We start from the raw sequence: 16790 nt of genomic DNA, 5'->3' as shown, positions 1-16790 counted from the left end.
CAGGTAAGATGATAGTTTCCCTCATCAAACTCAACAACTCCAAAACGCTCTCATGGACAAGTTGTAACCTGCACATTCACCACGCTATGAGATAATAACGTAACGTTATGAGACAGAGTTGTTTTCAAGGTAAATTCATGCAAAACAGCTGATGCGTGTTCCTGTCGGGGTCAGTTTTTCGGCAAACAGTCTCTGCATTTGCCTCGAAAACAACTCTGTCTCGTAACGTTGTGTTATTATCTCATAGCGTGGTGAATGTGCAGGACACAACTTGTCCACCAGAGCGTTGTGGAGTTGTTGGATTGTGTATTTGATGAGTTTGATTAGGAAAACCAAGAAATTCTATTAGCCTCTGTAGCGTAGCTCTGAGCAGCTCACAGCTTTGCTCCGCCGTTCTAAAAATATCTTACACCGACAATTAAAAGTAACAAACCTACTGCTAAAACTATAGGGATTATGGCATTGGGCCAATTTGCCAAAATGTTAAACTAAACCTTTAAAAATAAAGTTAAAATACATGTATATATTAGGGAGGCCCATATTGTATCTACACTAGGAGGATGGTGTCCTGGTGCCCAGTATAAACGTAATGCCATTATGAAAAACTATGTAGCATTTCTGGAGGCCTCTGTGACTCCCAGTGACTGTTTCCCCCCAGCCCAACTCTCCTCACCACTTTCTGCACTCTCCTGAAGTCTCCTGTGAAGGTGGGCGTGTCTGTGTCCGTCCGGTGCGGAGGTTCCCGGACGTTACCAGAGACCTCAGTGATGCCTGGGGGGAACCTGGAGCTCGGGAAAGGGCTGAACAAAGGCCTCTCTCCATCTTCACAGATGTGTCTCAGCAGTTTTCTTTCAAGAGCTGAGGGACCAGAGAGACGTAAAGGGTAAATAAATAAGTTATGTATAGTTATGTACACATGTGTCTGTCAAGGAGAGGTTTGTTCCAGGTTGAGCGTCCTCAACACAACACTGACCAGCATACACCTCAACTCTTTGGTGCCACCAAGTGTCAGCAATGTGTTATTTGAAATTTTCTTTTTACACTATGTAAATAAAGAACTAGATTAATCTTCAACCTACATTTTTGTCAGTTATAACAGATTTTTTTCACTCTGTGATGTCCAGGTTGGTGTTTTCACTTTCTAAGTTTCAAATCCTCACTGCACACTAACAGCTTCCCACAGGAGGAGACTAATTTTTGTCAGTTCGGAGAGATATAATCATCTTGCAGTATTTTACATTATGACTGAACCAGTTCACACAACTTATAAATGTGCTCCACATATTTTCTCCTCCTCTCCTAACTATCTTCAGTGCAGGTTGTGTGGGTTTTATTTGCCCTGATCTTGAAATTTCTGCCACCAGTGAAATACCAGTGTTGACAACAACCAGTAATGATACTGAGTTATGATAACAATATGATGATAATCAGTTTATCTGGTGAGTTTTGGATTAATCTGACTGATAATTTTTTTTTTTTCCTTTTTCCAATTTCCAATTTTGCATACTGTAGATGTTGTGTTATTATTACTAATGTCAGCCAATAATCATAAAGTGAAAACTGATTTATTTAGACTACGTACTCATCATGACTAAATGAGCATCATCAGAGTTAAAACACTGCAGGTGTCAGACAATCTGCTAAATATGGATTATGTGAATGTGGTTTAAGATTTATTTGACCAAAGACCTCAACCAAAATGATTGAACTGTGTAGATATGAGAATCTGACTGAGAAAAACAACCACCATGGTCTTGAATTCACCACTAAACAATTTGAACAAATCACAGATTGCATTGGATTGAATTTAAATCACTTACAATGATCAGAGGATTAAAGATCCCATATTATACTCTTTTTACTCAATTTCACTCAGCAGTCAGACGTCCAACTAAACTGTATTCGAAATGTATTGCCCCAAACTGATCCGTGGTCCTGAATGTCGGCTGTCTAAAAGTCGCTCAAATGAGCTCTACTGAGAACAAGCTGTTTCTGTGCCTGCACCTTTAAGTAACATGGTTACTGTACACGGCAAAGATTATTACCACTTTATGACTTAAAATTGATCGGTATTTCATCAATTTAGCTCAGGAGTTTCTTGTTGTGCACTGCAGCCATAGAAATAGACGTGGTAGGCGTTTTATATCACGCTGAGGGGCCGGCCTCACTCCCGTTGTGACATCACCACAGGAGCTGAGTCTGAACAGCCTGTATGAGCAGCGTTTTACCAGTCGCTGGGCTGCAGAGTCGATGCAGGACCCGTTTGCTTTCCTCATTCTAGGAGTTGGTAGGCTCAGGGAGGATCAGTTTATGTATGTAGAGACCAGAAAAAACCTGTTTTTCATAATATGGGACCTTTAAAACAGGCAATGTATCTCTTATTATAAATAGAGTTAAAGCAGAAGTAAGCGATCCGGTCGTTTTGGCTAATGCTGCGTTCCAGGCAGGCTTTTGAAACCGTAAATTACAGCTTCAAGTCACGACTTACGACTTTGTAGCGTTCCAGGCAACCCACTCGTGTTTCTCCGACCTGTTTTACCTGTGAAAGTCACTATAACGGCCACTCGTAACTTCTGACCCGTGAACTCGTACCAGATCGAACTGGTATGACTTCACAGGTCGGAAAAACACGAGTTACGGGTTGCCTTGAACGCACCATAACAGTCCATTGGATAAAACTTCTAGGATACAAGAAAAGTTTTCTCCTGGGCTCAGAGCAGAGCAGAGTGACTGACAGACCCGTGTTTCAGACCAAACACTCTATGTAAGTGATTGCTGTCGGAAGATATAACTATTTAAGACTTAGATTAACACAAATATATCGCTTACTTCTGCTTTAACTGGCCCATAAACAAGCATCATGTGATCACTGGTGTTCACCTGGGAGCGTTTTGAACTCGTCGATCAGGTAGACGTGGTCGCCGTCGGGGTCGGAGGCCATGAGGTGGAGCTCCTTCTTGAACTCCTCGTACAGGGGGTCGCTCTCGTTCACCACCCCGATCACAAACATCTCGATGTTGCTCCCGTGAGCCTCCGTCACGGCGCTCTGCAGATTCACCGAATCCCTCTTGTCGGCCTGCCCGTCCGTGATGATGATGGCCACCTTCCTCACCCCGGCCCGCGCCGCCTTGAACACCTGGCTGGCCTGCTGGATGGCGCTGCCGGTGAACGTGCCCTCGCCCAGGTAGGTCATGGAGCGCACGGCCGACTTGATCTGGTCCCGCGTGGCCTCCTGTCTGAGGCTGACCACCACCATGTTGATGTGGCTGTAGAGGACCACCCCCACCCGGGTGGTGTCCCGGCTGACCGACGCCCGGTCGATCAGGGCGTTCACGAAGTCCTTGATGACGTTGAAGTTGTCGGGGCCGACGCTCTCTGAGCTGTCGATCACGAACACCAGCTCCAGGGGGGTTTGACGGCACGTCACCCCGCAACCTGACGGGACAGTGGACAGAGACACACCCAGGTGGTCAGAGTTGATATAGATAATCAGCAGACTTGGCGTGCTCAACTGTGACAGCACTCACTTTCAGTTAAACACTTTTTAATTCATAAAAACTGCTTGGCAGCAAGAAACGGACGAACGCTGAGGACGGCTGATTGTCGAAACGCGTCCGTTTCTTGCTGCCGAGCAGTTTTTATGAATTAAAAAGTGTTTAACTGAAAGTGAGTGCTGTCACAACCTTTTTTTGTACAGAGTTTATATAGAGACACAAAAAATTGCAGTTATGCATGTGAAATGAAGAGAATCACTAATCCTCCCCTGACGTGTTACTCACTGCATATGGATCTCACTATTTTGATGATTTCATCTCTCTGTGAAAGACAAGAAATACAAAAGTTCAGCACTGAACCACGACTACATCTCTGAGGCTGTGACCTATTCATGTTTAGCATATTGATAAATGCCTCCATTCTTTCATGAATAATCAGAACGTCTGAGGTGACAGCTTCATGTTCGTTTAGCATTCAAAAATCAGTCAATTCTAATATTTGAGAATTATTTTCTGTCCATCAATCAATCCACTCATTGTTTCTGGACTATTTTAGTTCAATGCCAGATGCTGTGTACTTACTGTGAGTCCGGGCTCTCCCTTCTGTCCCACTCTACCCTGTGGTGTTAAAGACCTGTTATTAGTGAGCTGTTATATTACAGTGTTTATAGAGATTAAACAAACAGCAGAGTTGTGATCAGGAAGTGGTTCCTGAACTCAACTCTCCATCCTGAGTCAGACACTGAATATGAGTTAAACTCAACTTATCTTAAATTAACAACATAGTAAAATGAACAAAATGATGCATCTGACAATTAAATCCTGTACCAAAGGTCCGATGGTTCCTGGTTCTCCTGCTTCACCTCTCTCTCCTTTTTTGCCCTTCTCACCTCTGAACCCTCGGTCCCCCTGTAGAAGAAGATGAAGGGTTTTATTTAGGCGGTTTATTCAGCTGTAATTAAAAAGTAGGGATATGATATCAAATAGATGCATAAACTGCACCTTAGAACCACCTGAATGTCAGTGAACACACCATCAACATTTTGCATTTGTTGTTGCTCTGGTTTGATGTGATCATAGATATTTTCCAGTAAGAACTAAAAATCATCACTTCAAGTGCTTTGTGTTAAGATATTTATCAATTATTAATCATTTTGCATATATATAATATATCATATTTTACCTTGTCTCCCTGCAGACCATGTCCAGGAGGACCTCGGGGGCCGGGAATCCCCTGAAATCCAGGATCCCCCTGGAAACAACACAAGAAAACAACCAGATGAAACCCGTAGAAAGTATGTAATCAATGCGAGTGAACAAAAACATGTCAGATGATTTGCTTTGATTGAACTGAATAATAATTGTTTAATCATGACTAAAATAAAACTGCTCTCAAGTTATACTGGTCAGCACAAAAATGTAAAACTCTGAATGGGTCGGCTTTTCCAAAAGACAATCGAAAGAAAAAAGACAAACAAAACAATCAATAATATTAATAATAACAATAACATGGGAAGATATGACACAGAATTATCACATTTTATTATTTAAAATGAACTTTAATTTGTCTTCGACCTGTTGTCCTGATTCAGTCTTTGACCTAAAACCTTGTTGCGTAAATACCTTTACTCATTAACATAAATGTGTTGATAACATTTCTGCCATTCATAAACCACATTTTACAACTGGCTCTACACTGTTGCTGATTGAGCTGAATAAAAGCAGGTGACAGGTGACAGCAATACCTTTTGTCCCTGAATGCCCTCTCCTGGTACCCCCTGTGGACCGGGTGGTCCCAGTAGGCCAGATGAGCCCTACAGGAACAGAAAACCAACATGGATTTAATCACTTTAGGAGGTAAAGTTTTTACAGTTTATAGGTTATTATTCTAACAGGAAAAATTACCTTCTGGCCAACCAGACCAATTCCTGGTGGCCCTGCAGGACCAGGGGGTCCAGGCAAACCTCTGTCTCCCTGAAAAGAAAAAAGTTGACGAGTTACATATCTATCATGTTATAATTTATAATAATTCTACCACCCCAGACACAGAGGAAACAACATTATCTGAATCAATCAACATACAAGAAAAAACACCTGAAGAAATGCTATCAATTGCATAGTGTTGGAATTTAAGCCAATATTTCATCCATTATCATTTTATGTTTTAATGGCTGTTCATCCAAGAAGAAAATGTATATTTTAGAGAAATAACAAGGAAGAAATGTTATTGCAAACTCTCTTTCTGTTACATGAAGGTAGACTCTGTAGAGATGAACAGTTTACTGTGGTTTTAAAAAAATCTTTTTCCCTGCAAAAACTTTTACCTTTGGTCCAGGTAAACCAACACCTTCTGGTCCAGTCTCTCCTGTCAACCCAGGAGGTCCCGTAAGTCCCTAAGACGGTTAACCAAAAAAATAAAAATAAAAAGGTCACACAGTGCAGGATAAGGATAAGGAAGAATAAAGTGATAAAGACAGCTGTAATGTAGGTGGGGACTCACTGGAGGGCCGGAGAAGCCTTCACCTTTCAGTCCAGGAGATCCAGCAGCTCCTGGAGCTCCTCTGTCACCCTAGAAAACCAAAACCACGACTTACCACCATCACTTCAGAGGATCAGTGAAAAGTAAAACCTGCACTGAACTCACCTTAGGCCCAGACAAACCGATCCCTGGTTCCCCCACAGCTCCGGCTGGACCTTGTGGACCCGGTTCCCCCTGAGGAAAACCAGCCAGGGATAAGTCAACCAACCGACCGACCAACTAGGCAACCTACGATCCAATGATCCAAGCAAGCAAGCAAGCAAGCAAGCAAGCAACCAACGAACCATCCAACCAACCGACCGACCGACCGACCGACCGACCATCCATCCATCCAACCAACCAACCAACCAACCAACCAACCATCCATCCATCCAACCAACCAACCAACCAACCAACCAACCAACCAACCAACCAACCAACCAACCAACCAACCAACCAACCAACCAACCATTCATCCAACCAACAAACCATCCAACCAGCTGATGTTTGGCCGTTAAAGCGACTTTGTTCAGCTCCACATGGACTTACCTTAGCACCAGGTATACCCCTCCCTGGTGGTCCACTAACACCTGATGGCCCAATGTTTCCTGGATCACCCTGGAAAAGAAAACATTCATCAGACTTACAAGTATGAAAATAACTAATTATAATTAATAATGTTTCTTTTTTTGTTTATATGTCAGCAGGATTAGGAAAGATGTCCAGAGCCAATTTGGTGGACTGATGGGACATGGGCAGGGAAAAAACCCAATAAAACTTTGCAGACCCAGATCATTTACTATAAATAACATTTTTTGTCTATGAAGGCTGGTCTTGTCTTTTCTAGTTTATAATTTCCATCCAGTGTAACAACACTTTGTTCACAGAATCTAAAACTGCAACAACATCATTTTAAATTTGGCACTGTTAACACTGGAAAATGATTACACAGCGTTGTCATGTAAAGTGCTTCTGCTGTTCATGCTGCTCATACCTTTGGCCCCATTGGCCCCACAGGGCCAACTGCACCTGGCAGGCCTCTGGTCCCCCTGTCCCCTCTGTCTCCCTGCAAACAATTCATTTCAACTTTTAGATGGTTAATTAACACATGACATGAAGAAACAACACATAAACTGTGAAAACTCTCTCTTACCTTGTCTCCAGGGGCACCTTTACCAGGGGCCCCGTCAGGTCCCCTAAGACCTGGTAACCCGAGGTCACCCTGTTGTCATTTAAGAAGAAACCAGAGTAGGATCAGACTGGTAAGAAATACGTACAATATTCTGTATTTTTTTAAATAGAAAGTGAACTGGTTTCATGTTATGATGTTACCTTTTGTCCCGGGGCTCCATCCTCTCCTGGTACACCTGGTATCCCTGCTAAGCCCTCGGCGCCTGGGTCCCCCTGAGAGAGGAAAATAAAAACATAAGTCTACAGTTGACTGGATCACACTGCTCTGTTCGCACTGTCAACGTCCTTTTAGATCTTATCAGTGATCGATTAAAGCTGGTTTCACTGTGATTTTTGTCACAATGAGAGTATCTGCTGAATAACTAGTTATTGATTATTCATCAGAGACCTGAAACAAACATGTTACTGTCATTTTAGATTTTTTCCTCCACAATCTAAATGAATGCTAAGCTAAGCTAACCTCCTGCTTCATATTTAGCATATCATCATGAGAGTATCTTCTAAGAAAGAAAACAAACATATTTCCTTGAATGTTAAACTTTTCCTTTGAAGAGAGCTCTGTGGTTGAGTGATAAGTGAATAGCATCATGGTTGACTTACTTTGGGTCCTGGTTCTCCCACTCCTCTCTCACCTGGCAGACCGGGCTCTCCTCTGGGGCCCTGGTTCCCCTGGAGACAATATTCACATAGTCAGTGACAGATTCAGCATTTAGTGTTTCTATACTGTGGAGAAAACAACAATGAATTTTGGGCTTGTTGTATATGAATCACATCTGAGTGTGAAATGAATGTATCTCATATAATCAACCATCCATCATGTCTCATAAAACGTGTCGTTGACACTCGAGACTCTGATGCAAACTGGCAGACATTTGACTGACAGGCCAGCTGCACACTCACATTTATGTGATCAAATATGCAGAATCACACAATCAGACAGATAATCAGCTGCACGTCAATCACAGTAAGTGGCTTTGCATCAGATTCTGAGATCATTATCATCAGGAGCCCCCTCCTGTCCTACCTTAGCGCCTATTATTCCAAGACCTTGAGCTCCTCTGGGTCCTGAAGGTCCAACTGGGCCTTGATCACCCTGAAGGGAAAGAAGACGGAGGTGGGAACAGGTTGTTTGTTGTTTTTTTGTTTGTTTTTTTTCTTCCCATAGATAACAGTTGGTAACAAACAGTCACAGATACGTGATGATCAAGTTTTACCTTTTCTCCTTGCAGTCCTACACCAGGAGCACCAACTGGACCTGCAAGCCCAGGTGGTCCAATATTCCCCTGAAGAAAGAGTTTACTTTACAACAATCTGCAAGATCTAACACGCTACACTGCTGCCATTTGATTGACTGCTTGGATAAATGGGTGAATTAGCAGGTGGACCGGTGTTCCTAATACAGTTCTTGGTGACTGTATCTACCTTGTCACCTTTGACCCCGACACCAGGAGGCCCACGATTGCCCCTCGGACCATCATATCCTCGGTCGCCCTGAAACAAAGATAGTGAATGTGATGAAACCCGTCACTGATCTCAGGGCAGTTCTCCTGACTTGCAGTCGCACTTCAAATGTCACGTTTGGCCTGAAAGTGTGGATTTCCCGCGTATTTACACGAGGCTGTGTTGTAATCAGTGAAACATTTCCTGGTTGTTATTTCTAGGAATCAGTCAGTTCTGCTTAAAAAAAGGTTTGTTTTATGCTGTTCTTTTTAAATGTTTTGTCTTTATGTAAAGCACATTGAGTTGCCTTGGTATGAAATGCGCTATATAAATAAAGATGCCTTGCCTTGCCTTGCCTTGCCTTGCCTTCACACCTGCAGAAAACAAACAGTGGTTCTCTGCAGCTCTGAAGGTGAAGCCACACACAGGCTCAGCAGGGGTGTGAATGAAGAGGAAGCTGATGGTGTTTCATTATCCCCCCTGTCTGATCTGAGAGAGCTTTCAAAAAATTTAATTTACCTCACGATACTCACGTATCCCATATGTAACAGGTTCTTAACTCCTAACTCTAATACTTTCTGTAATTTCTAAGCTCAGCGCTTTATCATTCCCTCTCCTTCTTATGGCCCATTATTAGATTATTAGATGAACCTCCTACTTTCGTCTACATTGCTTGTGTGAAACCAGCTCTTTTCATGTTTTTTTTTATTTTTTCATCTTATTATCTTTTGTGTTTTTCAGCTACCTTGCTGCAAAAAGAATTTCCTCATTATACTGTGCATCTGAACAGAGGTAAAAACCAACAATGTGCATACTACCAGTGTGGTGAGTAATACATTATGCTACTTGGTAATGTGTCATTGTAAACCCATTCATTGTTCAAATTAGATAACACAATTATGGGGTGCCCGGTGGCCGAGTGGTAGCGAGCACGTCCCATGTTGGCGTACATGTCTAGAAGCGTGGATCGCTGGTTCGACTACCAACCGACAAGATATTTATTGCCCTGCTTTCCGGTGTCTCTACAAAGTTCTACCTAATAAAAATATCTTTAAAAATAAATAAATAAATAAAATAACACAATTACAATTATCATCATTTAAATGGGCTCTATTATTTCATGTGTGAATAGTCATAGAGGATTGCATCATTTATGATCATTGATCACCTGACTTGGTGGGCAATGCAAAAGTTACTTTCCCAAGTAATTCATACTTTTTGATAAATAAATAGTAACTGGAACTAATAACACATTTTCAGTAACTTGCCAAACACTCAACATAACTAATCAATAATTCTGTCTAAAACTGTATTGTATATACTTGTTCATTACGTTTGACAGTTTTGAACGAGCATTTGCACATGGTTCTTTGGTGTTTGTTCATTTTGGCTCTGCAAGGACTCAGCTCTGTTATATACACTGTCTAAATCCAGGCTGCTACTCTGTCTATTTCAACCCCTCTTTATACAAATGTTTATTTAAAAGAAGTGGCAAGTGTATAACATGGAGCAGAGCCACACACCACAGCCTCTATAGCCCAATCCAGTCCTTAGAATGCCTGCTACACAAAGTCACACATCTTAAGAGGAAACCAATATAGAACGATATATATTTAAAAAAAAAGAAAAACAGTTATAAATGAACTTGACTGAAAGTAAAGATATGGAACATTTTTAAGCATTTATAAAAAATATTATTTCATTACGATCCAAACTGCAGCGGCTGGTGATACAACATATTTTGAATATACTGTTAACACATGTTCAAAGACTTGACTCACCTTCGGTCCTGGAAACCCCTCTCCACGTGGCCCAGGGTTGCCTAGTGCTCCAGCTGGTCCTGGGGGACCCTGGAACATTTAATTAACATATGTCAGGGCTTTAGTAGATGGTGGTATAAAGTTTTGATACAAGCTGTAGTAGGAACATTTGCATATGTACTGCAGGTGGCAGCAGGGGTTTTAAAATAGTTTTAAAAAATCTATTTGGATCTTTTGATTTTTAACTTATCCTATTGTAACAAGGATTTCAGCTATAGAAAATCTAGAAATCTATTTAATATTATTAGTATCACCTGCTAATCGAAACTAGTTATGACTCACTGTTATGCTTAGAATGGAGCTGAATACAATACTCACTGGTAGTCCTGGTTCTCCTATCCCAACAGGACCTGTGGGACCTGATCTCCCCTGGATACCCTTTTCACCCTGCAAGCATCACACATCACCAGTCATCAACTTGAACCATGTGTAACAGAAACATATTTATCCTTTAACTTTATGTCGTCTTCCATTAATATTTGCAGCTGTGTTTTATGTGAACTTTCAGAAATGATATAAAATCATAGGAAGAGAAAAATACCCATCAACCGTTTGCTTTTGACTACATAACAGATGTTCTACAGTCACCTTGGCTCCTGGGAACCCAATACCAATGTCCCCTGGTGGTCCAGAAACACCACTGGGTCCTCTGTCTCCCTGTGACAAACAAACAGGTTCAGACCTACATGTCATGTGACGGCAGTTCAACACAATCAACAAGTTACCTGAATATAAAATAATGCAGTACTTTCATGTAGTCATCTTCCTTCTGGCTGTAATCATGATATTTTTTGTCTCTGTTTTATTTTCATTGTTTTAAAGAACAAATATTAACCATTTGTGTGAAACCTTGACCTTTGACCTTTGACCATCACAATAAGATCAGTTCATCCTTGTGTCTAGTTGAACAGTTTTACCAAGTTCCCTGTCAAGTGTTACGTATATGACTTTAAAGGTATAATGTAGGAATTCCCCCCATCTAGCGGTGCGGTTGCATATCTGAACGTGTTCTTGATGTTGCATTCACGTGAAATCGGGCAGACATCAGACAGACAACAGACGCTGCATGTAACAGGATAAACAAGTGTCTATGTAAACAAGTGGTCCGCCAGCATGAGGCAAAACAATACAGGCGTGACAATATGTTGTCATGGTGATGTGGTATTGTTTACCTGACCCACGTTTTACCGTCTTTCTCTCGCTGAGTAAAATGACATCCGGTTGGTTTGCCGACGGCCGTCTGCCTGACTGCACCTGAATGCAACACCTGTGCCTCCGTCCTTCCTCACACTACACAGTGGTGACAGTTTTAACAGGCCGAGCCCACAGCTCCGCTGAGTTTCCGTGGTTACCTACGGTCACGCTGCAACATGGCCGCCTCGGTTCGGTGCGTCGCCCACTTATGTATTTGTAACGACTTATAACAACTCAGTCTAAGGTACCAGAAAGCTTTCATTTGTATGCTGGTGTGATTCCACTTCAGTGAAATACGTATTTATGAAAGACATATTTGATTTTTGCTAATAAAAAGCCAAATTAGTTACATACTGGGGCTTTAACAAGGCCAAAACTGCGTTTTGAGACGCTCAAATGGACGAACAACTGGCTGTTGTCACTGTGGAAGTACAACAAAGTTTTCAGCTTCTTGTTGTTGATGTCTGACGCACCACACATACATATTTACAACTAAATCAAGAGCAGACAAACATACATAACAACCAGCATGTCCCACCTTCACATCATTAGTAACATCAGTATAAATATGCTTCTTCCTCAGATGTTCAACATGCAGCATCCTCTGTTACATTCATGCCAACCTTTTAAAATGTGAACAAATGAATGTAACTAAACACTGTGACATTCTATTTAATCATGTTTGTGCCATTTGCAGTCGTGTTTTATTGATATCTGGTGGACTACAAAACACTTATATTTGTGAGGCCAAATGGAGATCTAGATTTCATTTCATGCTTTGTTCCTTCTTTAAAACACTCGCTTGATTAATGTCTGGACTTTTCCTCAATGTGATATAAATCACATTACATTTCATCTGTATAAAGAGGTCTTTGTTGCAGAGCTGCAGGAAAGCTCTGTGCTGATGGAGACATCAGCATCTAATTAACCGTGGCCACAAATTTTAAAGGTCGTTTTGGATGTCGTTCCGCCTTTTTCCCTAAAATTAAAATCTGACAATACAGATGTTGTGTGGGGGAAAATGTCTGGACTTGTGACAAACATAATGCTGAACATTATTTCGCCATAACCCCAAAGACTCATATTACATAACTAAACTGATGCTCAGCCTGTGGGTGTTGACAGATGAATTTCAGATCCCAAAATGAAAATATTGTTTTTTTCAAAAGTCAAAGAACTGCCTCTAAAACCACAAGCTGACATTTTTACATTTCAAACTGCCCCAGAAAGTTTTTAATATTTACTGAAATTCCTGCTTTTTGTGAATATTAATGCATAAGTCTGTGATGGAAACGTTTGTAAAAAATCAACTGCAAATGAAAACAACCTGAATAATATATATTACAGCACACATGCATATTTGCATGCATGCGTAAGTGAATGCATGTCACAATTCATGTTCAATATGTGGAAGTGGGGAAAAAAAGCAGAGAAAAGCCCCACACCTGTTGGAGGCATTGTTGTGTCTACATTTTTCAAAATAAAAGTCTTCTGCTTTTGTTTTGCTCTGTATCTGCATAGTTTCAGCGTGGCCATTGTCTTTTTAACAGAAACACTACCATGTATTAAAGCTAAATGGTTACAAATTAATGGATACACAGAGACTTTATAAACCCATTATTTTATCTTAAATATAGATGTAAAGAGATTTTCTTGTGCTTGCAACTGGTGCTGGAAACTGACTAAAGAGCAGACGTGACAAGACAGGGTTTAAAGTTCAAAGCCTTGGAGAAACTTACTTTAGGTCCTGCTGGGCCCTCAGGTCCCATGTCTCCTGGTGGCCCCACTGACCCCTGCAAAACAAATTTAATTTGATCATAATCATAACCATAATGTTACAGCATCTGTTGGTTTCCCTCAATCGTCTTTTTTCATTCTGCGACAAAATAAATCAGAATTCAGCAGCAAGAAACAATCAGACAAACAGGTATACATTTTAAAAATGACTGTTGTGTGAGCAACCTGCTGGTCAAAACCAACCCATCATAACTGAATGAAAAATACAACAGGATTAACATAAACATTCACGGCTTTCATGTCCTTCGATTCTCAGGCCAAGCTCACAAAATAACAAGGTTATACTGACACTGTGCCAATGGCACAGAGGAGGAAGAGTTGTGCTGGGCGGCCAGGTCCCTGCACTAATCCCACTACACAAAGTCTGTTCCTGCAAAAGAATAATATCCTGCAAGCCTGGATTCACTGCTTTGGATAGTCACATTAGTATCAGGATTACCGATAATCCAATATTCACATTCCATTAGTGCAGGGCTGAATAAGAGACAAATTCCACTTCCATTTTTCATATTTGAGAGTGAATGGTCTCTCTGATGTCGACGTATGGTAACGTCTGAGTGTCAGTGTGAACAGCGGCCAGTGAACTTTATGCCCAGGTTGACAGAAAATAAACTCTAACTTTTTTATTTCAGCCAAAACCCTGATGTGGCAGGAGGTGAAAAGTCAGCAGATTGGCACAGTGGTTATAGGAGTCATCCTCTGGAGACCACGACTGACTAGTACATCCAATCCTGTTTGAGAAGTTTCAGTCTGGATCAAAGCAATGAAGCGACAAATCAGCTGACACTGCCGACCCTATAGAGCCGTGCATTGTTAACATCACATCTAAAACTCATTCATGAAGCACCGGCCTCGAGGAAATGAACTTTTTATGAGCAGATTGCACATAAAAACTGGAATATTATACAAATTAGCTTATAACTAGCCTGTCTGTGGTGCTTAAAACAATTACAATTGTTACAGCTCTATGAAAAAGAGCATGCAGTCACTCTACCTGTTCTCCTTGTAAGCCTCGTGGGCCTGGAGGTCCTTCAGGTCCCTGCAAGATAACGCTTAATTCATTATGAGGGAAAAGTCTGCGCTAGTCATTGAAATATATTAGTAGGTAATGACCGTACGGCGTCACCCTTTTCCCCTGGGGTGCCACAGTCTCCTCTCTCCCCCTGCAAGAAAACACATCACATCAGCCCCTCTGGTTTTTGTCCATTTATAATGATACCGTTAGCTTGTAGCTAATGCTAACTGGTGGCTAACAGATACCCACCTTGCTGCCCTTGTAACCTGGACGACCCTGTAGGAGACAAAACAATTCTTTTAAAATATGGTTTATCATGTCTTTATATATGTGCAGGATATAATAAGAAAGAGGGGAATGGGGTTTTTTTTGTTTGTTTTTTTTTACCTCTGGACCGTCGTTTCCAGGTCGACCATTCAGCCCTGACTCCCCCTGGTGAAAAGAGACTCATGCTCATTGAGCTGCATAAAATCAAAACTTGATAAAGGCCTTGTGTTTTTTCTCTGTGACCTACCCTCGCTCCTTTAAGACCAGGTGACCCTCTGAAGCCTTGGTCTCCTTTTCGACCCTGAAATGTGTCAGTGTGAAGTCTTAAAGACAAGACCGTGCTGTCTATGTTTTAGGATGCAAACACAAAGTGACTAAGACGTAGTAATTCTCTTCTTATTCTAAAAACTCACTGGGCTTCCTGGAGGGCCTCTCGCTCCTCTTTCACACAAACACACCTGGGCTTGTGGACACTAACACACACAGACATAAAAGGTAAGTGCAAATGCTTACAATTGTGAATTATATGGCAGAGTTAAGACAAAAGCTGAATTGCATGAAAAGACTTACCCCTTCAAATGCAACTGCAGCCTAGAAGCAAAACATCATATATAAATGTTTAGTTACAGATCCGTTATTATTCACTGAGAGATTCATTCATTCATACATGTTAGATATTGTCTTCTCTTTCATGAATATATTAGACTTTTTGTGTGAATGATTCTGGACAGCAGAACAGATCATTCCCGTTTTCCAGACTGGCCCTGACCTACTGCAGATATTTGACATTTCTGAGAGTGTGGAAAATGCAAAGCAGGCAGGAAAGCCCCCCCCCACCCCCCATTCCCACCCCTCCGTCCCCCCTGATGCAGACACAACACTGTGACTGAGGTCTGAACCCGCTGTGAGGACAGAAAGTGCCGAAACAGGAGGAGGAGGGGTGGAGATGGAGGACATAAACAGTCTGGAAGAGGAGCTGCATGTTGCTGTCACTGTGTTAGGCCGCTGGGTGCACGGTGCATGAGCACGCACAGGTTCAACGGTGTCACGGTGACAATTATCTGTGAGTAAAGACTGAGAATGAATGTCCTCCAGCCGACAGCCGTTCCCAACCTTTTAGACTGGGAAACCCTGTAGATGCATGAAGCTATGTCCACCTGTGGCCCCTTGGTGGTTGCAGCCTGCTAGAAGAAATGAGTCATAAGCAATTCTAAATGTTTGTTTGGTTTTAGACGCCAGAAGAGCTGAAATGATGCAATATTTCACAAGAAAAAAAAAAGTAACAATAGGAAAACTTGTCAGATTTATCTTTGGTCCCCATGGACAGGTCTACCAGATGTAAGTCAGACAGTATTTAGAAACATTAGGGCTTTTATATATAAAGATATAAAAAACCCTGACTCCATTTATAGGTCAATTACCATCTTACATCAGCTCAATGAGAGATTTCATTGTTGAGCAAGACAAACTCTATAACCCGTGATAAGTACACCCCAAAATGCCAACAAGTGCAATCAGGGACATGTGGCAGTCAAAGCAAGAAAGGACCATTTCAAAACCTTAGATAAATCCTGACTGTTTAGAAACCACACTTCTTTAACATCCACCTATAGCTCTGAGCTCAGAGGTTTGGTCACGAACAAAGACCTCCGGAGGAAACACAAGAAACTCAGAACCCACAGAGAAGGGACCAGGGTCTAGGCCTGAACCCAACGCCTTGTTGCTGCTGTATGCGGTGACATAGACAACCTGTTGATCTAACTCTGTACGGACAATTCAGTTAGACTCACACAGTTAAACAAAATAAAAAAGTTTGAAATCTGTCTCTATAGCGCCTGAAACTTCTAATCTGATAGTTGCGAACTCCGTTTGGCAAAAACCAACCAGGTGTCCAACAAACCCAGAGCAATGCAACAAGCAATGTTACTGCAAGGTTAAGGTACAGTATGAAACATTAAAGCCCCTATGTGTACATTTTTATGTGACTACGGTATTTGAAATTTTGCCATCTTTGGAGGAACGCAAACGTAAACAGAGTGGGGAAAACGGAGGAA

General features: G+C 41.6%; 1 protein-coding gene across 1 annotated transcript in view; it reads right to left on the bottom strand.

Moving 5' to 3' along the window:
- Positions 1 to 16790, bottom strand: part of col28a1b (collagen, type XXVIII, alpha 1b) — a 39329-nt gene that overhangs the window by 2380 nt on the left and 20159 nt on the right. Inside the window, exons 4-33 of the mRNA XM_085803531.1 lie at positions 15307 to 15327; positions 15150 to 15209; positions 14984 to 15037; positions 14857 to 14901; positions 14719 to 14745; positions 14573 to 14617; positions 14449 to 14493; positions 13397 to 13450; positions 11052 to 11120; positions 10782 to 10850; positions 10425 to 10493; positions 8626 to 8694; positions 8418 to 8486; positions 8228 to 8296; positions 7804 to 7872; positions 7345 to 7416; positions 7166 to 7234; positions 7007 to 7078; positions 6562 to 6630; positions 6139 to 6207; positions 5995 to 6063; positions 5819 to 5887; positions 5400 to 5468; positions 5240 to 5308; positions 4678 to 4746; positions 4323 to 4403; positions 4077 to 4112; positions 3780 to 3816; positions 2881 to 3435; positions 674 to 858 (exon numbers count right to left, since the gene is read on the bottom strand). Of these exons, the coding sequence (XP_085659657.1) occupies positions 674 to 858; positions 2881 to 3435; positions 3780 to 3816; positions 4077 to 4112; positions 4323 to 4403; positions 4678 to 4746; positions 5240 to 5308; positions 5400 to 5468; positions 5819 to 5887; positions 5995 to 6063; positions 6139 to 6207; positions 6562 to 6630; positions 7007 to 7078; positions 7166 to 7234; positions 7345 to 7416; positions 7804 to 7872; positions 8228 to 8296; positions 8418 to 8486; positions 8626 to 8694; positions 10425 to 10493; positions 10782 to 10850; positions 11052 to 11120; positions 13397 to 13450; positions 14449 to 14493; positions 14573 to 14617; positions 14719 to 14745; positions 14857 to 14901; positions 14984 to 15037; positions 15150 to 15209; positions 15307 to 15327 (2424 nt within the window). The remainder of the gene's footprint in view (positions 1 to 673; positions 859 to 2880; positions 3436 to 3779; positions 3817 to 4076; positions 4113 to 4322; positions 4404 to 4677; positions 4747 to 5239; positions 5309 to 5399; positions 5469 to 5818; positions 5888 to 5994; positions 6064 to 6138; positions 6208 to 6561; positions 6631 to 7006; positions 7079 to 7165; positions 7235 to 7344; positions 7417 to 7803; positions 7873 to 8227; positions 8297 to 8417; positions 8487 to 8625; positions 8695 to 10424; positions 10494 to 10781; positions 10851 to 11051; positions 11121 to 13396; positions 13451 to 14448; positions 14494 to 14572; positions 14618 to 14718; positions 14746 to 14856; positions 14902 to 14983; positions 15038 to 15149; positions 15210 to 15306; positions 15328 to 16790) is intronic.

This window comes from Trachurus japonicus, chromosome 16 (assembly GCF_045865225.1).
Source record: "Trachurus japonicus isolate A0001 chromosome 16, Traja_1.0".
NCBI classification, from domain to species: Eukaryota; Metazoa; Chordata; class Actinopteri; order Carangiformes; family Carangidae; genus Trachurus; species Trachurus japonicus.
Note: the sequence above shows the minus strand (reverse complement) of the source record. Positions and strands in the feature narration are given on the sequence as shown.